General features: G+C 41.5%; 2 protein-coding genes across 2 annotated transcripts in view; one reads left to right on the top strand and one right to left on the bottom strand.

Annotated features, from left to right (window-relative positions):
• The first annotated feature begins 1,237 nt into the window (after positions 1-1,237).
• Positions 1,238-21,115, top strand: part of ift74 (intraflagellar transport 74) — a 41,982-nt gene continuing 22,104 nt past the window's right edge. Inside the window, exons 1-9 of the mRNA XM_072697263.1 lie at positions 1,238-1,319; positions 5,113-5,240; positions 5,646-5,781; positions 5,865-5,913; positions 7,139-7,237; positions 7,333-7,393; positions 8,793-8,852; positions 8,948-9,009; positions 19,758-19,896. Of these exons, the coding sequence (XP_072553364.1) occupies positions 5,121-5,240; positions 5,646-5,781; positions 5,865-5,913; positions 7,139-7,237; positions 7,333-7,393; positions 8,793-8,852; positions 8,948-9,009; positions 19,758-19,896 (726 nt within the window). The 5' untranslated portion in view covers positions 1,238-1,319; positions 5,113-5,120. The remainder of the gene's footprint in view (positions 1,320-5,112; positions 5,241-5,645; positions 5,782-5,864; positions 5,914-7,138; positions 7,238-7,332; positions 7,394-8,792; positions 8,853-8,947; positions 9,010-19,757; positions 19,897-21,115) is intronic.
• On the bottom strand, positions 11,759-18,612 carry LOC140577388 (uncharacterized). Its single transcript, XM_072697390.1, has 5 exons — positions 18,555-18,612; positions 14,575-14,654; positions 13,921-14,287; positions 13,214-13,513; positions 11,759-12,903 (listed from the first exon to the last, which is right to left on the bottom strand). Exons 2-5 carry the CDS (start codon positions 14,638-14,640, stop codon positions 12,512-12,514), a joined length of 1,125 nt encoding a protein of 374 aa, XP_072553491.1. The 5' UTR covers positions 14,641-14,654; positions 18,555-18,612; the 3' UTR covers positions 11,759-12,511.

Raw genomic sequence — 21,115 nt, 5'->3', positions numbered from 1 at the left:
TAAGGTCATAAGGCTCATTTATGCGCTCCACTGAGGCCCCACCTCACAACTTACAGCCCTTAAAGGATCTGCTGCTAACATCGTGGTGCCAGATACCACAGGACACCTTCAGAGGTCTTGTTGAGTCCATGCCTGTTGTGGTGGCACAAGAGGGACCTACTAAATATTCGGCAGGTGAAGATAAATGCAATATATACAACAAGATTTTTTTTATTGTGATTGTGGTGATGGTGGTTTGCAAATGTGTGCATTTCCATGTGCAGCTAAATCCATATGTCAGCCTGGGAGCTGAGCAGAGCAGCCCGACGCAAAATACAAATTAATGATAAATAAAAATTGTGGGTTGTGGGTTGGTGTGGCGCAGCAGATAAAACCACTAGCTGCCAGTGAGCTATTACACCATGTGGGAGACCAGGGTTCGATTCCCAGTCTGGGTGACTATGCTGCGCTACACCAATAAGAGTCCCTGGGCAAGACTCCTAACACTACATTGGCCCAACTCTGTAATACGAGTAACCTTGTAAGTCGCTCTGGATAAGAGCGTCAGCTAAATGCCATAAATGTAAAAAGTTAACTGAATAACCTATAGAGCTACAGAAGAACCAGTCCATTTCATTTTGGGTAGTTTTGTCTAAAATAAAAGATAAATCTTAAAAGTAAGAGGCCTGAATAACACTAAACCAGTCCTGGACCTGAATCATCAAAACTGAGCTGAATTAAAATCAGTGTGAACAGCTAAAGTGGGACAGAATACAAAGTGAATTATTTTCCTCATAAAAATACTTGATTTATAGTAAAAGTATATATTGAAAACGCTTATAAAATCCATTATTCACTTTATACTTCATACTGTTAAAATAATAATTAACAATCCTGTTTTCAATCTGCATTTGAATTCGGTTTGGGAAGCGACGCTGTTAAGGGTAGTTCCTTAGCGCCTCCCCGTGGCCTTGCGACTGCAGGGTCCCATTCCAACAAAGCGCACTTCATTAGCTTCTCGTTTGATCAAGTGGATTCGTGTGGCTTTAGAGCCAAAAAAGTTTGCAAAAAAACCTGGTAGCCACGCCACAAGAATTTGGCAGATAAGACTCGACAGAAGTGAAGCAAAAAAAAAAAAAAGAAGGCCGGGTTTATTTAGAAACCGAGCTGAAACACTAGGTAGTGTACTAGTTTTGTATAGTGAGCGATTTGGAACACGCCCCGCACACTGATCTCGCGATAACAGCCACATGGGTTGCTCGGCAACGGTGAAGAGTGTACTGCTACAGAAGGGGTTAGCGCTAGCTTAGCCTCGAAGATTTAGCCAGTTCGCCAGAGAGGTAACGTTCAAATGAGCCGCAGTTTAAGGTCCTAATTTTAGTCATGTCTGTATTTGATGCTTTTACTGTTCTGTCCGTGTGGTTTGAGCCTAGCAGGGTAACGCAAAAATGAGCATTAGCCAGGTTAGCTAGCTAGCTAACCTGGCTAACGAGGCTAACGAGGCTGATGCTGTGTAAAAAGCTCTGTTCTGTGTCCCTTCTTTTTATATATCTCACTAAACCCTGATATTAATATGATAATATGCTTCAGAAGCTGGATTTAAGGTGGAAGGGAGACCTGGAATTAGAAGCCAACTACTCAAGGAACTAGCCAAAGCCAATTAGTCCAAGAGCTCTGCAAGTGTGGGCTGTTTTTGTGGGCTCCTGAAACATCAGATATAAATAGGGTGATAGATAAAGCTAAAAGATAATAGTTCATACCTTGATTTGCATAGAAAACTGGGTTAGAGCTTTAGTCATAAGAAGGCCCATTACATACGCGTTACATAAGAAAAAAAAAGTATTGGGACACCAAATCAGTCATTACTTCCTCAGAAATCAAGGGTATTAAAATAGCTCATAAGAAGTATTAGTCATAAGAAGGCCCATTACATACGCTTTACATAAGAAAAAAAAAGTATTGGGACACCAAATCAGTCATTACTTCTTCAGAAATCAAGAGTATGGTAAAATAGCTCTTAAGAAGTATTAGTCATAAGAAGGCCTATTACATATGTATAAGAAAAAAAAAGTATTGGGACACCAGATCAGTCATTACTTCTTCAGAAATCAAGAGTATGGTAAAATAGCTCTTAAGAAGTATTAGTCATAAGAAGGCCTATTACATATGTATAAGAAAAAAAAAGTATTGGGACACCAGATCAGTCATTACTTCTTCAGAAATCAAGAGTATGGTAAAATAGCTCATAAGAAGTATCAGTCATAAGAAGGCCCATTACATATGCTTTACATAAGAAAAAAAAAGTATTGGGACACCAAATCAGTCATTACTTCCTCAGAAATCAAGAGTATTAAAATAGCTCATAAGAAGTATTAGTCATAAGAAGGCCCATTACATATGCTTTACATAGGAAAAAAAAGTATTGGGACACCAGATCAGTCATTACTTCTTCAGAAATCAAGAGTATGGTAAAATAGCTCATAAGAAGTATTAGTCATAAGAAGGCCCATTACATACGCTTTACATAAGAAAAAAAAAGTTTTGGGACACCAAATCAGTCATTACTTCTTCAGAAATCAAGAGTATGGTAAAATAGCTCATAAGAAGGCTCATTACATACGCTATAAGAAAAAAAAAAGTATTGGGACACCAAATCAGTCATTACTTCCTCAGAAATCAAGGGTATTAAAATAGCTCATAAGAAGTATTAGTCATAAGAAGGCCCATTACATATGTATAAGAAAAAAAAAAGTATTGGGACACCAAATCAGTCATTACTTCTTCAGAAATCAAGGGTATTAAAATAGCTCATAAGAAGTATTAGTCATAAGAAGGCCCATTACATACGCTTTACATAAGAAAAAAAAAGTATTGGGACACCAAATCAGTCATTACTTCTTCAGAAATCAAGAGTATGGTAAAATAGCTCTTAAGAAGTATTAGTCATAAGAAGGCCCATTACATATGTATAAGAAAAAAAAAGTATTGGGACACCAAATCAGTCATTACTTCTTCAGAAATCAAGAGTATGGTAAAATAGCTCTTAAGAAGTATTAGTCATAAGAAGGCCTATTACATATGTATAAGAAAAAAAAAGTATTGGGACACCAGATCAGTCATTACTTCTTCAGAAATCAAGAGTATGGTAAAATAGCTCATAAGAAGTATCAGTCATAAGAAGGCCCATTACATATGCTTTACATAAGAAAAAAAAAGTATTGGGACACCAAATCAGTCATTACTTCCTCAGAAATCAAGAGTATTAAAATAGCTCTTAAGAAGTATTAGTCATAAGAAGGCCCATTACATATGCTTTACATAGGAAAAAAAAGTATTGGGACACCAGATCAGTCATTACTTCTTCAGAAATCAAGAGTATGGTAAAATAGCTCATAAGAAGTATTAGTCATAAGAAGGCCCATTACATACGCTTTACATAAGAAAAAAAAAGTTTTGGGACACCAAATCAGTCATTACTTCTTCAGAAATCAAGAGTATGGTAAAATAGCTCATAAGAAGGCTCATTACATACGCTATAAGAAAAAAAAAAGTATTGGGACACCAAATCAGTCATTACGTCTTCAGAAATCAAGAGTATGGTAAAATAGCTCATAAGAAGGCTCATTACATACGCTATAAGAAAAAAAAAAGTATTGGGACACCAAATCAGTCATTACTTCCTCAGAAATCAAGAGTATGGTAAAATAGCTCATAAGAAGTATTAGTCATAAGAAGGCCCATTACATATGCTTTACATAAGAAAAAAAAAGTATTGGGACACCAAATCAGTCATTACTTCTTCAGAAATCAAGAGTATTAAAATAGCTTATCCTGCTTCTGTTGGAGTAACTGTACTGTTGGGCCCTTGAGCAAGGCCCTTTACCCTCTTTTCCCCCCCGGGCGCTGGAGTTGGCTGCCCACCGCTCTGGGGGTGTGTGTATTCACTGCCCCTAGTTCACTAGTGTGTGTGTGTTTTCACTACCACAGATGGGTTAAATGCGGAGGACACATTTCGCTATGCAGTGTACAGTGTACAGTGACAAATATGTGCACCTTTTACCTTTGTATCTACTGTCCAGGGAAGAAGACTTTCTACTAGATTTTCTGATTGCATTCAGTGGCACGAGTGTTAGTGAGGGCTGGATGTTGGATGATGATCACCCCACCCCATCTAATTATCCTCAACTCCCCAAATTATCCCAAAAGTACTGGATGGAGCAGCATCCATCATTCCAGAGAACACAGTCAGTTCCACTGCTCAATGATGGAGGCCTGTATAACCCCTCTAGCCCCCGCCTGGCATATGGTAGGGTATAGTGGTTCATGTATATCTGCTCCAGAGACGCAGCTCAGCTGAATGCATCCATTGGATGGGTTGTCCACAATTATTTGGACACGAAGTGTATTAGCCAGGAGGTCTGGATGTATTATGGATGTATGATCACCACCCCACCCCACCTCATCCCCAACCCCACAACTCCTCTCAAATCATCCCAAAAGTCCTGGATGGAGCACCATCCATCATTCCAGAGACCACAGTCAGTTCCACTGCTCCACAGTAGGTCAATGCTGGGGGGCTTTAAACCCCTCTAGCCCATGACTGGCGTTAGGCAGCATAGTGCCAGTAGGTTCATGTTCTATTGGCAGTGCTTCTCTACAGGGTCTAGACTGAGCTCTGTGTGTGCACATTTGCACGTCTGTGTCAGTAATGGGTGCAACCTAATGTAGCTGAATGCATTTATTAGAAGGGGTGTCCACAAACATTTGGACATGTCGTCTATGTGCAAGCTTTGTATCTAACTTGCAACTTTACTTTTTTATATACAGGCATTTTTAAACTCTCTGGATTGTTCATCTCAAATAGCAGTTCTGAAACCAAAGAGTCTTGCATTTGAGAAACACCAGTGGATTTACTGAGGGAAAATGTTTGCATGTAGTACTAGATGTTGAACAGTGCGCCCAGTAACCATGTGTGTGAAACCAGGCTTGTAATGTACTTATTGTATTTATGTTGTCATGTCTGGATGTCCTGGAAATGTTCTGGAAAAGTCTCTTTTTAGGTTTTTCTTTTCTTCAAATGAGTTGGAAAATTAAGAAAAAAGAAGCTAGCCACTAACTTGCTTTTCTTCACAGGGTAAGTCATGGCAAGTCAGAGACCTCCGTCAAGCAGGCCTATGAGTCGTGGGTCATTAATTGCAGGAACTGGAAGACCACCGACAGCCATCAGACCTCCGCAGACGGCGATCAGAGTAGGAACAGGGGTGAGTAAATGAGCAGGTGTTAAGTTAAAGGAGAATTCCACAGATTTTGTCTACTTTTAATGAATAATTAAAAAGTAATAGAAATAATAGTAATCAATTAACAACACATAATTTAATAATAATTGATAAATATGTAAATTATAAATACTGGGAACAACAGTGGTGATAGTAATATCAGTAATATCAGATGTCTGATGCATTCAGTGCCTCTTAAAACAACAAGAAAAGCTTTTACATGGAACCGTAACCAATATGTGACCTGATTCATGAAACCTGTCACCACCACTGTAAGGAAAGTCAGGAGTTTGTATGTTTATCTGCAGTGAAATGTTAAAAAAGTCAGTGGATTTTCCCTTTAATAAAAAGAAAAAAAGAAATTGGTATGTGTGTTTGCTTGTGTTTCAGATCGTGCCTGGAACTGGTCGTCCAGGGACGAGAGGTGGACCCATTGCCACCCCTGGTGTCTTATCAGCTCAGATCAAAGTGACGGATCGTCCTGTCACTCAGCAGGGTCTCAGCGGTATGAAGACTGTCGGAAAAGGTACAGCAGAGTACCAGAGTTTAAAGCCCTTTACATAAGTACAGGTTACATGTACAGACCTTTTTGTTTGTCTGTTCCCTCAGGACCCCAGAGGCAAATTCTGGACAAATCATACTACCTTGGATTACTGAGGTAAGCAGTATGTGATGAATGTTTTAATGATTGAGAAGAAGTAGATCAAATCACACAGATTTGGCTGCAGATTATCAGAACATGGTTAGAGGGTATTCTTCTTTAAACCTCAGACATTTGGTGTGAACATCACTATTGACAGATCCAAAGAGCTCTCTGAGGCCTTCGGAAAGAAGGCTTGATGAGCCTGAGAAAGATCTCACAATTAGAAATCAGCCGTTCCACCGTCCGCTAAATCATTTACAAGTGAAACACCTGCCAACATGATCTTCAGCCCAGGAGCAAAGACCACAAGATGAGTAAAGAAGTCTCCAACAATCCTGTCATCACAGGATCTACAGGTGGTCCTTACCACAGTTCATGTCAAAGTACAGCATCTACCATCAGAAAGAGGCTGAACAAGCTCGATTTTCATGGAAAGTGTTCAAGAAGGAAACCCTTACTGTCAACATAAAAACATCAAGGCTAGACCTCAGAAAAAAGGTCTCTCACTCTTGAAAAGGTCACAAAGCCATTTTACTAAGCCAGACTACAGTCAGAATCATACTGTAGCCAAATGAGGACGTTTCGGAACAGTAAGCAGTCTTTCCAGGAGTGGACTTTTAAAATCTTACCAAAAGCAAGATGTACAATCATCCAGGGAGTAATTAAGAGCCCAAGAACATCATATAAACTGCATGCATCTCTTGTCTCAATGGTTTCTTATAAAAAAAATAAAAAAAAACAATTTATATGAAAAGTGATTTTAGGTATATATATATATACTGATCAGCCATAACATTAGCACCACTAATGACAGATGAAGGGAAAAACATTGATTCTCTTCAGGCAACAAGTCAACAGTCAGTTTTTAAGGGGATAAAGGTGTTAAATGCAGGGAAATGGTAAAAAAAAAAAATCTGAGACACTTTGACAAGAACCCAACTGTGACCGCTGAGGCAGGTTTTGTGGGATGTTCCCGGTATGCAGTGGATAGCACCTACCTAAAGTGGTTCAAGAAAGAAACCCCCTGGCATGGGCACCTAAGGGTCATTGATGTGATGCATGGATGCCCCGTCTCATAACTTGCAGGACTTAAAGGATCTTCTCTTAACATTAGTCTGGGTGCTAGATTCCATGCCTCGAATGCTCAGATCTGTTGTGCCGGCACAAGTGGGCTACTCAATATTAGGCAGGTGGTGTTAATGTTATGGCTGATCAGTGTATGCAACTTTTCTCATTACAGAGGGAAGATAAATGAGCTCACAACTGAGACCAGCAAGCTACAGAAGGAAATTGATGTCTTCAACCAGGAGAACTCTGTTTACCTGTCCTATGAAAAAAGGTTCGTTCAGATTGCTCCTGTTGTCGTAGTGATGGTCAGTGATGGCTTTTTGATCTTTCTCATGTTTAACGTTTCCGTCTCGTATCTGCACACAGAGCTGAGGGCCTTGCTGGAGAAATAAAGGATCTACAGGGACAACTGGCAGACTATAACATGGTACGTGGGAACATCTGTGCGAACAGAGCAAAACTGAAGGACACGTGTACTTAGTCCGAATTAGCTCGAAGGCCTCTTTTAAAGGTAAAGGTGCAGGTATTCGTCACTGTACTACGTACAGCAAAATGTGTCCTCTGCATTTGACCCATCTGTGGTAGTGAACACACACACACACACACACTAGTGAACTAGGGGTAGTGAGTGCACACACACCCAGAGTGGTGGGCAGCCAACTCCAGTGCCTGGGGAGCAGAGAGGGTGAAAGGCCTTGCTCAAGAGTGCCCAACAGTGGCAGCTTGCCGATCCCGGGTATCAAACCCACAACCCTCTCATCAATAACCCGGAGCTCTAACCGCTGAGCCACCACTGCCCCACTGAAGAACCAGGAAGTGCACAGTTATAATAATTATGCGACAGTTTCATTCTTTAGATTTGCACTACAACGACAAGGCTAACATACCCAGCTAACACTAGCCATACTTCATCTCTTAGCATTGAGTAATCAGTACGCATAAATCGCACTCGTCTCAAGCCAATTTTATGGATGTAGTGCTAAATAAAGTTTTAGCACTTGTTGAAATTGGAGTCCACATAAACTTAAAGTCTGTTTGAAACTAACTACGCCATTAGCACTATGCTAACGAATAGATACAGCCATGGTCTTGGCATAACAGACGTAGATATACTGTCGCAAAAAAATCAACATAGTCCAGCACAGCTGTAGGTGTTATATATTGGATGGGGCCAGTACCCGGCATGATCAAGCAGCAGTAGCGCTGTTGAACGAGGCCCACAACCAGGCAAGCCCAGTAGCCGGGCCATGCTAATGCTGCACTAACGATGTTGGATGAGGCCTGTAGCCGACTCTAGCATGCTAAACTTTATAAGCGCAATAAAGTATGCTGGTCTCCACACTAATGATCAGTGCTCTTGTAATTATTAGACACAGTCTTCGCCATTTTCTGTACTGGAAATATAAAGACCCAGAATCATGAGGCACAAAAGTGACGCAAATATGGAGCAAAAAAGTGAATCGCTGTGCTATTAAGCTGTCCCACCAGTTTTCTGGCCTTTAGTCCAGTTAGCTAACCGGACTTAGCCCAGTTTGTAAGCGCTCCCTGCTGAACCGTGTGTGAATGGTTACCCTCCATGCTCAGAACTGTTTGGCCCTGCAGTGGAAAAGAAGCCAAAGTAAACCATTTGGACTGGGGTTATACATAGTGTAGCTGAGTAAGGGTATAAATGGGATTTTGGAAATATGGGGTATGTGTTCATGGGAGTATTTGCTCAGTTTGATTCTCATGTAAACAGAGGAACTGTGAAAATCCCTATGCATTCCTACAACAGTGTAATTCTGCAGTTAAGGTGAATGGCAAACCCCTGTTTGTTACATTTTCAGCTGGTGGACAAACTGAACACCAACACTGAAATGGATGAAGTGATGAATGACTTCAATATGGTGGGTATCATCACATTTTTATAAGCAGTCGATTGCATTGTGTAATATCTCAGTATTGTCACATGACTGTTTCACATTTCTCCTCACATGTTCAGCTGAAAGCACAGAATGACCGAGAAGCCCAAAGCATGGACGTCATATTCACGGAAAGAAGAGAGTAAGTGCTTTTAGAGTCCTTACAAACATCAGACATGCTCCACTGTCAGCAGGCAATGCATTTCCAGCACAGTTCACAAGAGGGCACTGCAGTGACAGAATCTCCTTCACTGTCCTGAGAAACGAGAAGTAGTTCTCAGGTCATCAATAAAACTAATTTCATTAAAGAGGTTTCGTTTGTCAGTGGAAACGGAGTATCTCAATATCTCGCGTAGCTCAATCATTGACATACAAACGAACTAATTCAGAGTCATATTATATGTACATGGTGACGACAGGAACCCGAGGTCACCATACAATTGCATCTTAGATTTATGTGCCTCACTGTTTGCAACCATTTTATGTACCCTCTATGGACAAAAGTATTGGGACACCTGCTCAGTCTTTTTTTTTTTTTTCCAAAATCAAGGGTATTGATTTATTTTGAGTGACCGTCTCTACTGTCCAGGGAAGAAGATTTCTACTAGATTTTGGAGCATTGTTGTGAGGATTTGATTGCATTCAGTGGCAAGCATGTTAGTGAGGACAGGATGTTGGATGATCACCACCCCACCTCATCCCATCCCATCCCCAACTCCACAACCCATCCCAAAATCCCAAATGTACTGGATGGAGCACCATCCATCATTCCAGAAAACATTGTTTCACTGCTCCACAGCTCAGTGCTCAACCTGTGTAGCCCATGCCTGGCATTGGGCATGGTCCCAATTTGTTCATGTTTATCTGCTTTAGAGAGTCCTATTCTACTGGCAGTACTTCTCCACAGGGACTAGACAATGTGTGTGCATTTACACATCTGTGTCTGCATTGGGTACTCCCATAACTTATATTAAATCATATTGAGTTATTAAAGTTATTGGGCTCAATTAATGAACAACTAGCTTTGCATTGAGAGAACAGGCTGTAGAATAGCCTAATTGTTTTAATTGGGTCTGTATTCATTAAGGCTGTACGGTGAGGGAGCTTTTTAGGGAGCACTGCTGCAGACGTCTGGTTTTGTTTACCACCATCGTAAACAATTGTGACTTGGGTGTTTCTCTGCTTAGATTGGAGCATTTCACATCCGACTACGCTGGGTGACTTTGTTTATATCCGAATTATTAAAATTTAGAAACACAAATATAATTTTTCTTTACCTTCATGTCCTTAACGCAACACTATGGAAATCTCTTTATCCAGGGCTCCCCCTACAGTCGGGAAGTGCAATTTGCGCTTTGAGCCACCACTACAGGACAAGTCTTTTTGGACAAGCTGAGAGATTCAGAACTGTTACTAAGAAATAAGCATGTGGACTGAGGCGGTTCGAGGACGTTACACTAATATGGCTCGGGTTACACTCTCAGAAGTGCTGTCCTGCCCGCTTCTCTGAAGTTCCATAGCGCAGTTAGCAGCGTGCCGAGCCCTGCCGAGCCCTATTACAGTGAGTGGAGCGTCACAGCGATTTTGAAGCTGCTATTTTATGGTTCAAATTCTACATAGTGTTGCCTTAACATACTAACTTTGAATCTAAAGTCTTTGGTCTGAAGCTGAAGCTGAAGTTAAAGAGCTGTTCAGTTCAGTTTTGTGTTGACAGCTCCAGCATTGGCAACGCATGCTGTTTTTACAAAGATACAGAGGAACAACATAGTGATTGTGTTTAACTTTACACACAGCATCTGTTGCACAATGCCAGGCATTATGAGTGATACTGAAAACCCCCCACAAATAACCTCTGATATAGAACTCATTTGCTCCATCATTGTGAATAGAAAGCTTTAGTACTTTGCACTCGTGTTCTTGCACAGTTGTTTTAAGAAATAAACAGCGTTCATTATGTCTCCTGATGGGAAATATCTTCATTATTTCTGGACTTTAACAAGGTTTATCTTTGCCTCTAGTCCTCTGTTTATTTACTGTATTTTTACAGCTGAAATGGTCGAAGCTGTTTGTGGTGCAAGTCGGCAAACAACACGTCTGTTCATTTTTAATGCTGAGCAGCGGTGTAATGGTACATAGAAGTGACGGTTTGCTTTACACCACGATTTGGGCCACACGGTTCAGTCTGAGTTTGGTACAACAGGAAAAAAAATCCCCACCAAAACCCCCTTTTTCGTTCTCATTTCAGACCTCAGCTTAAGCAAAGCATAGCATGGCATGTTGCTTACTAGCTACCAGCTTAAGGCAGGGGGTCCCAAACTGCATCATACAAGACCCACCGGTATCCGTTTTTTCACTCAGTATACCGCTTTTCCCCTTAACAAATGTGTATTATAACATACAATAATCACTTTTATTTGTTTAATATTTAGATGTGATCCGTGCAGCTCTAATCTGCAGTATGGATAAAAGTATTGGGACACCCGCTTATTCATTGTTTCTTCCAAAATCAGGGGTATTAAAACAAAACGAATCCTGCTTCTCTACTGTTCAGGGGAAGTCGGAGGAGCATTGCTGTAAGCATTTGATTGGGTTCAGCAACAAGCGTTTTAATAAGGTCAGGATGTTGGCTGATCCCCACCCCACCTCATCCACCACTCCTCAACTCTTCCTAAAAGTATTGGATGGAGCACCATCCATCATTCCAGAGAACACACTTCTTCCACTGCTCCACGGCTCAATGCTGGGGGGCTTTATACCCCTCTAGTCTATGCTAGAGCCTAGGTTCATGTTTATCTGCTCCAGACAGCCCTTATCTATTGGCAGTACGTCTTTAGAGACAAGCTGTGTTTGTCTCTGTCAGCAATGGGTGCAACAAAAAATTTGCTAAATGCTTATTGTTTTAGAAGGGTTGTCCACAAATATTTGGACATATCATTTATTTCAGTAATGTTTAGGCATGTTTTATGTTGTCAGTTACTGGGCTGGGTTTCCCTCTTAGTAACAATTAAAGATTGTTGTTAAATGGTGGAGCGAGCATCACATGAAACACTCTCTCTACCATTTAAGATAATATGTTAATGCTACGAAGCTGTTGATTATCTGAGCTGCGGTCAGTCGGCTGCTCTGTATCAGATCACTATATGGACTTTAGTTTCACTGGTGTTTTACGGGGAAATGAAGAGCCACTGCAGACAAAGGGGAGGAGTTATTTTTGACATGATTCTTGTAGCATGGAGCTCACGGCACACGGCAAGAAGTAGACTATAAAAGTAGACATGCTATTTAAGCAAGATTTCCAGTCCACAGTACCAGCCGCCTTTTCGGTCAGCGGTCATTGCTTGTGTAAAATTTGTACATGTACCCTTACTCCCCTAATACTGAGAGCTTACCCACCAATCTTTGGTATAGAAATGAACACGGATGCTATCGATGCTGCATTGTAAATGCTTGTGAAATGGAGACAAGGTCAAGTGCTTTCTGCCCTGCCTTCCATAAACTTTGTGGTTGATTGGTAAACAGAAAAAGCTGTCATGTGCTTTGCCACAGTTACTTGTGCTGTATAAAGGCTTCTTATTTATCTTGGCACGTGTTAAAAGGTAAACATTCCCATCCTTAATTCAGTCACCGTCCTCTCAGGCCACAGTTTATACTTCATCAGCATCAGAGTGGTCTTTGTAGTCCTCAGTGTGGTCTTTGTAGTCCTCCGGCTGGATGTAGCGGTCCTCTATGAAGCCGTCCTCGTCCTCCAGCGGCTGTTCTAGGCCCTGGTCCAGCTCGTGGGCGCTGGTCTCCGTCTGCTCCGTGTCCAGGCTGAAGTTGGAGTAGCGGCCAGTGCTGAAGATGTTGGGCTCCTCCACCTCGCGGAGCCTCTGGTGCCGGTAGTTGAAGATCATTTTGTACCATGAAGGCGACTTGACGGCACACACAATGAACATGGAGGTGCAGAGAGCGATGACGATCACCCCAGCCAGGAACTTCCAGGTGTTGCTTACTCCAGGCTGCTGCTTGCCAGAGTTGCCAGTCTCTGCCAGGGAATCTAAAGGAAGACGCATACTGGTGTTATCACCTAAGGGCTAGTATATGGGGCCACACTTCAGTTCCAGTAATAATAATATAATATTTGGGTCAATAAATGGATCTTCTGGAATAAGCTTCAGGATAACCCAATTGTTTTAATAGCAAAAGTCAATTACTGGGTGCGGTCCTTCATTGAAATGAGGGGGGACTTACTGCTGGTCATCATTCAGTTAAAAGACTGACCAGCTAGAGCTTTAATGTCCTCACACTGATGTAGATTTCAGTGTGCAGAATCGATAAGCCGAGTGGATGCAAAAGAACTTTGTTACCTTTATTTGAAATGTTGGTTTTGCCCGATGTGAATGACGATGAATGTGATCTCCATTGGGCTGTGGTTGCAGGAGAAGCAGTAGTTCCAGTAGTAGTTGGAGGAGCAGTAGAAGTAGCAGCAGCAGCAGTAGTAGTAGTAGTATTTATAGCAGGATGTGGAAGAGGTGGAGGAGGAGCAGTTGTAACAGTGGTTGTGCTAGTAGTAACAGAAGGTGGCTTTGTCGGGGTGGAGCGTGCCTTGATGACATCCAGGACTTGTTTCTTATTCAGATCCTCTGGGGAGGCACAGGTACCTCCTTCTGCGGAAATGTGACACACATGACCAGCATTAGTCAAAAAGTCAACAACCTAGGAACTTTCACAGACGGTCACTATGTTCTGCTTAGAAAGTAGGGCGATATACAAGAGCAAGGTAATTGGCCAGGGTTCCTTTTGTGGTATTTTGGCCTAATAAACAGCATTTGTGTCCCACACGCTCTCAATAAGTACTAATTGGAGTGTTTAACACTGTTGTTTGGGGTGGGACATTACTTTCCTTTATTGTGCCTGTCAGATATTACATTATTACTCCAGGTCTGTGGACCCACTGCCCTCACAACTATGCCCTACCCCAGCACACCTCACCCACAGCGGAAGTTAAAAGTCAATGCTCATATGATATCAGTTCTAAGAGCCAAAATGTTTAGACCGATCCAGTACCACCTACCTGTCTGAACTCCAGAGTCATTCATCCACTTTATGAGCTTCAGAAAGGGGCCACTGCAATTCCATGGATTTTCCTGCAGATCCAGCTTCTTGAGCTTCTTCAGACCAGTGAAAGTTTCATTTCTGATTGTATGCAGACTATTCCCACTGAGATTGAGAACTTCCAGGTTTTCGAGGCCAGAAAAAGCCCCATCGGTCAGCTTGGCTATATGGTTGTAAGATAGATCCAGCTCTGTTAGGTTGGGCAGCATATTCAAGGCATTGGTGTCTAAACTGCTCATCGTGATGAAGTTATGATGTAGGATTAACTTGGTTGTGTTTGAAGGGTAGATGGAAATGGCTGTCAGTGTCTTGTTGCCATCATCCACCTTGAAATAGAGACACATACGTTTTTGAGCTTAACATTGTGTGTTCTGCATTGTTCAAGAAACAACAACATATTTAGGCTCGTCTCTGTGTAAATATGCATGTACAGAATATCCCATGGGTCAGATTTGCTGAAACCATTGCATTTTACTGGCAGTATAAAGGTTCTGAGTTTGGATTGCATAGTCATCATTAAGATTTGACCCCGTATTGCAGGCTGTATTTACTCACTGCTTTAGTAAATACTGCAAAATGTTATGATGTTGAGTACGGTATACAAATCACTCACCACCTCCATGGCTGAAGCCGCCAGTGCAGTTGCCATCCATAGCAAGACTAGCTCTTTCATCTCCATGGTCTGCTCTTTACCTGCAATCACACACCAGCATCACAACTAAGCACAAGCCGCGCAGTCGAGCCGCTAGTCCATAGATTGTGGGAAAAGACGACGTCAGTCTCTGTCTTCGTAACAAGGCGTTGTCATTGGTCCCACAGAGCTCATTTGCTTCAGAAGGACAACTGTATGAGAATAATAGCCAAACTCCCCCTAAGTACAAGGCCATGAACAGAGCACAAAGGAAAGCTTTGTGCAGATGGGTCGGTCCTACAGGAGCTTGCTGTCTTCCCGTGTGCCTCAGCTTTTTTTTGTGTGTGTGTGTGTGCATGCATGTGTTATCTGCTGTCAGCCACAAAGCCACTTGTAGAAAGCCCTATCTGCCAGAGAGCACAAAGTAGACCAGTGTTCTTCTGCGGAGAAGCAGGCTGTTTTCTTGCCCCGCCACATGAATGCTCAGGCCGATGGAGGACAAACATTTGTTTCATCCTCGGGTTGTAAACACAGGCCTGCTTGCTGGACAGACGAGTGGCCCCTGCACCCTGCCCAGAAGCAGAATCAGTGTCACATGCCAGGTTTCACTTTTTTCATGATCCCTCATAAGACACTGTTTGTGCTGAGGCAGCACCATATGTTGCTTGTAGATCCGCCTTGTCGTCTTGTCATTGCCCTGAGGTGAATATTGAGAGATGGAGGTAATATAACTAAGTAAATGTATTTTTTAAAAGAATATGCAAAATGTAATTAATAGAAATGCAGGTTTTGTGTGAGGAAAATTCTTTTGTATCAGAGGATACTTGAAATGAAGCTGAAGCAGAAGTGGACCTTGCAACATGACAATGACCCAGAGCATTTACTGAAAAAGTCTTATTTACTCTCCATTTCTTTAAAATAAAGAAATGGAGAGTTCTGGCATGGCCAAGTTCCCTAAGCCTGATCTAAATGCTGTTGAGCTCCCTCCAGGCTCCTGCCTACCAGTCTGTCAATAAATCTAATACAAGGCACATATTGGTAGTACAATCTAAGGGCTTGCATGTGGGGTCATACTTAAATTCCAGATTTGCATACTTAATTACTGAATAATATGGTTGCCCAATAATAAGTTATTATGGTCAGTAAATGAAAAACTAGAGGTTTAACTCTTCTACTAGTTTTAATAGCAGCAGTCAGTTACTGGTTTATAGTCAGATTGCTAGTCCTCCTGTTTAGCTGTCTTTCTTTAAAATTATTTACGGCATTTACATTTGGTGATTATCGTTAGATCAGATAAAGACTGAGCAGCAAGAGCATTATCCCGTATGAACTGTGAAGAATTGAGGTGGATATGTCGTGGTTTGGGGCTGCCTTGCTGCAGCAGGGCCTGGAAAGCTCTTCATCATAGAATCTACTTAGGGTTGCAGCAGTACACTGTACACAGTGCATGAGACTGGTACACAGTTCCAGGAAATGTCACACTGAGGTTATTCCAGCAAAAATGGGAAATAGCAGCTTTTAGGGCATAGAGTGTCCTAACTTGATCCTTTTACTTTTTCTGTTAATTACATTTTGCAAGTGATGATTTTCTTCAGATTTATGTGTTTAGTTATATTTCCTCCGTCTCTCAGTATTGCTCGAATGAACAATCAAATGTCCAGATGTTTAAATATGTTTGGAAGGTTTTCATCGGGTGTCTTCATGTTTTTTTTTTTTTTTTACATGGCTGCACGTTTATATAGCCCTGTGTTCAGTTTCTAGTGCTTCTTCTGTTTTGGTTTTGGTTCTCTTTGGCCTTCACTGCCACCATTATGGCCTTTCGTAAACTCAGCCCTTGTGTCCTGCCCCTTTGCCTGCACTGTTTCATGCACGAAACATTTAATTTAAGTGTAATTTTGTTCACCATTTTGTTCACCTTATCCACCTTATCCTGCTTTCTCAAGTGTGTGCATGGACTAAGAACAAATAGTCAACATTGCTTCATGAAATCTAAACTCTTTATGCCAATTACTTGAGATTTCTGATTGTTTGCAGGCTAATTTAAGAAATTCCAAATTTTCAAGACCTGAAACATTAGGCTTGATTTGGCTTGGCTGTACAGTTGTATGATGGATCCAGCTCTGTTAAGTTGTAAAACTTACTCAAGGTCTTTGTATCTGAGCTGTTTATCATGATAGAGTTTTGGCCACAGAGAATACAAGAAGGTTATTCAATTGCTTTTATACTTATCAAGAACCTTCTTCATTTAGATATTCTGTGGGTGTTTTAATAAATCAGGGTGTTCTCATGAGCTGATAAACCTATTTTGGGTCAATAAGTGAGTCAGTATAATACATTTGTGCCAATATAATACATATTGTGGAACATTTTCAACAAGGAGGTGCTGATAGTACTCAAATAGCCTTTGGTGCTTCACGCCAGTGACACTGTGTGTCCTTGTTAACATATTGCTGCAGTATGAATCAATAGGTCGCACTATAAGTGTATTCATCATACAGCCTTCATATGTGAATTTCTTTGTATGTAAAACTCATAAATCCAGCCATTAGGTTAAATAGAGGAAGTATCGCTATGTAGGGAGGTCATCAGTAGTTTGGTTGGTGCAGTGACTGCAGTTATATTTTAAAAGCAAAACTGATTCAGAAACAGCTCTTAAGTGGAGGCCTATGTGCCAGCTAACTAAAGTTCAAAGACTAGAGGTTGAGATATGGATGCAGAATAAGGACCACAGCTTGACTAAGCTTTATCACATCACTGAACCTGATATGAGGAAATCAGCATAAAACACAGTGCAACTTGGGTGCTAAAATTCCAGCTACCACTTTAACTGCTGGTGTAAAGTTTTATTATTACAGAATTTATTACAGTCAGATTCACTGGATCTCCTGATACACACTTTAGACAACCATTGGTTACAACATTTTGAGCGTTCACTATAGATACTTTGTAGATAATCGCATTGTCTTTAACATAGTCTTCTAAAAAAACCCATCTTAAAACCTAAACCTAATCCTCAATCTAACCCACATGTTGTAGATGTTGCCTCTAGTCATGCAGTCTGCCTTTCTTACACACATTAGTGAAAGACTGGGAGGTTCTAAAGAGCTCACTGAACTCCAGTGTGGTTCTGTATGTAATAGGAGACACCGCTGCAACAACAACAACAAGTCAGCTGGTGAAATTTCCTCCCTCCTAGATCTTCCTCCATCAGCTGTGAGTGGGATTACTGAACAGTGGAGGCGTTTAGGAACCACAGCAGCTCAGCAAGACCACGTAAAGTTACAGAGCAGGGTCAGGGCCAAGTGCTGAGCTCAGAGCAGAGTGCAGAAAAGTCTCCAACGCTCTGCTGCTGACTCAATAACTGCAGAGTTCCAGACCTGCTGCTGTTAGAGCTGCAAAGGGGGACCAGCTTCTTATTAATGCCTATGTGGTTTAGAATGGGATGACATAAAAGCTCCTGTAGGGGGTGATGTGTAGGTGTCCCAATACTTTTGTCCATATAGTGTATCACGTGAACTCAATGACACAGACTGTCTTGTTAATTCGTTCGAACTGTTCCATATTCCTGGGGGGCATTCAATACAGTATAATACAGAGATCACAGAGAGGATCAGCAGCCAAAGCTGTGTTCTTCTAACTGTTCTTCTAACCAGCAAATCAATTAAAAAAAATCTACTTTACTTCCTTATGTATTTATAATCACAGACTATTGAGATAAATAAGCTAATAAAGCTGTTTTTAAGCAGCAGTTATCATGACCGCTTACGGCGTCTGCACAGTAAATGTATGATTGAGACGTAATGAAATGCGTATTATCTACATATTATAGCTATATCACAGTGAATTGTGGATTTCCATGTGAGCAGTGCTACTCGAAGAAGTACGGGACTTGATTTATTGCCTTAATAAATTCTACGAAAGACTTTTGACGAAAAGAGAAATTTAAGGTTGGAGACACTTACCTTCCAGCCAGTGTAATCCAGAGCTGAGAGCAGTGATTTTGTAGCATGGAGTGAGGAAAGAGGGTTTACAGGAACTGAGCTACATATTGAACCTTTGCTCTGTGTCATAAAAGTAAGGAATTTCTTTCTGGCTAAAGATTCACTGTGGTGTCTAAGCCAGCTGAAGAGTGCACACTGTAAACCATTTATTAGCGATGTTTTGGACACTCTCAGATTACGTTGTATAGTGCGTTTTTGATCTGAACAGGTGTAAAGCAAAAGCGTGAAAAAAATGAGGGCACTGCTCTTAACAGTTGGAGAGGTGTTTTTCTACAAAGTTCTGCACTCCTTTTTCTTCCTCTATGACTCTATGACCCACTGTGATCCAACCAGGATCGCTGGTTCGAGGCCTGGGTCTCGCCATCAGCAGCAGGAGCCTGAGAGAGCATAATTAGCCTTGCTCTTTCTAGGTACATAGATGGCTTGCTTACTTTCCCCACATAGGGCCTCTGCCTCTTTTCGAACTGCTGGTGATGCAACATCTCCGGGTACCCAGCTCTGATGCATCGGCAGCAGTTTAAGAAATGAGGCGGTGGCTGGTTGCACATGTGATAAATGAGGCATGTGTCAGTCCTCAGAGTAGTTTGGGTAATTGGGGAAATAAATTTGAGTAAAAATTCAAAAAAAGCAAATGCATCAGTCCTGTTTAGATGTTCCTTTGAAAACTTCTGATGCTGAATTTCGGTGAAGCGGCTAGAAAGGTTTTCCTCTAAAGACTCCTCAACAGGAGAACAGTGTACCACCCCCCCCCAGAGTCTGCTAGATCTTCCAGAATGCCTTTTGCAGTCAAACAGGTCTCCCAAACCTCAGTGTGACCTCCACCGTTCCTGTTAACTGCCATGTCTTGATTACATCTCAAACAGAGGACACAGCTAAGTGAACATGTATCACTACCTTCTAATAGTCTTATCCTGCTCAATTAATCGCCTTTGGCATCAGTCAGTTTAATGTTCAGAGTGCTAGGCAGCTGCTTAGAGGGAGTGCATGGCTGCTGATGTTTGGAACAAGGTTTAGTAGTCTAGTAAGCTAGGTAAGCTAGTTATGGTCTGAGACCTTGGTAATCGGAGTCGTCTGAGAGTTCAGATCTCTTAGGGGAACTGCAACTCTGGTGTATTTTAAATGCATGTGTCTAATCTACACAGTCATACCTCTGCCTTGCTTCAGGAAGGAGGACATGATCCAGGCCGTGGAGGAGGAGATTGAGCGGGAGAAACAGGCCGCAGATGACATTGTAAAGAAGATGTCCCCGGAGAAGCAAGCCAAGTATGCTGAGATGAAAGCTGCCAATGAGGAGCTGCTGCAGGTTTGTTACAAACAAAAAGTCAGGCTTTGGCTGCTACTCGTCTGGGGACACGTTCACTGTAAGACAGTGAAAAAACATGCATCTCCATTTTGACCCCGTTGTTGCTCTGTACACTGTGTACATTTTTGTTTTTGGGATGAATAGACCAATAGAAATGCTCTAAATGACTTGACATTAGCTCTTATTTTACATTACCTTCCATTCAAAGTTAAGAACTGTTTTGTCTTCTCCTGTAAAGTCACCAGCAACGATATGTCAATAGAATAGGACTCTCTGGAGCAGATAAACATGCACCTATTGGCACCATGCTGCCTAATGCCAGGCGTGGGCTAGAGGAGTATAAAGCCCCCCAGCATTGAGCTGTGGAGCTGTGGAACTGTGTACTGTGTTCTCTGGAAGGATGGTTGTTGCTCCATCCAATACCTTTGGGATGAGTTGAGGAGTTGGGGGTGATGAGGTGACGATATGTGAATATGTTTGGGATGACAAATGCTTAGATGTCTTTTTACCACCCTGTTATTTTACCTCCCACTTGTTTTTCTTTTACTGAGGGCTCATAAAAATAAACAAAAAACGTTAAGCTCTGCTTTTGTAGGCTGGTTTACAACACTACGACGAGCTTTCAGCCTCAATCCTTGTCCTGTAGATATCTAAAAAAAACAAAAACAACTTTAGACGGCAAACCACAGCAGGTCTTTGCTGGGACACTTTGCTGTCTATTAAAATGTTCTTCCTGTTAAGATGTTTGGCTGTATTGAACAACACTCAGGTTTGTGTTTGATAAAAGCAGGATTGTGTGATAATTGGTATTTCTTGCTCCTGGAATTGCGCTTTAAGCCACCTCTAAAGGACACGCTTTACACATGCATTTCTGGACAAGCTGTGAGATACAGAACCGTCATTGAGTAATCTTACAGGATTTTACACAAATATGACACCAAAGTGTCCTGTTCCCTTCTCCTAAATAGTGCATTCAGCAGCATATCGAGTACAGAGTAGCATTTAAATTTATCTATTAAAAATGCTACATAGTGTTGCTTTAAAGCATGTAGAGCCAGTTTACAGTAAAATATGAAGAATCAGATTTGTCTTAATAAGTCAGGTCATTGATCTCATAGCAGGAAAATTTGAGGGTTTGCGGGTATGTTCACACCAAGGGAACAAGAGAACATGTGGGCTTTGGAATTATTCGCAAGTCGTCACTGTAGCAGATGTTTTA

The sequence above is a fragment of the Salminus brasiliensis genome, chromosome 1 (assembly GCF_030463535.1).
Source record: "Salminus brasiliensis chromosome 1, fSalBra1.hap2, whole genome shotgun sequence".
In the NCBI taxonomy this organism is placed as follows: Eukaryota; Metazoa; Chordata; class Actinopteri; order Characiformes; family Bryconidae; genus Salminus; species Salminus brasiliensis.
This window is presented reverse-complemented; position numbering and strand designations above follow the sequence as displayed.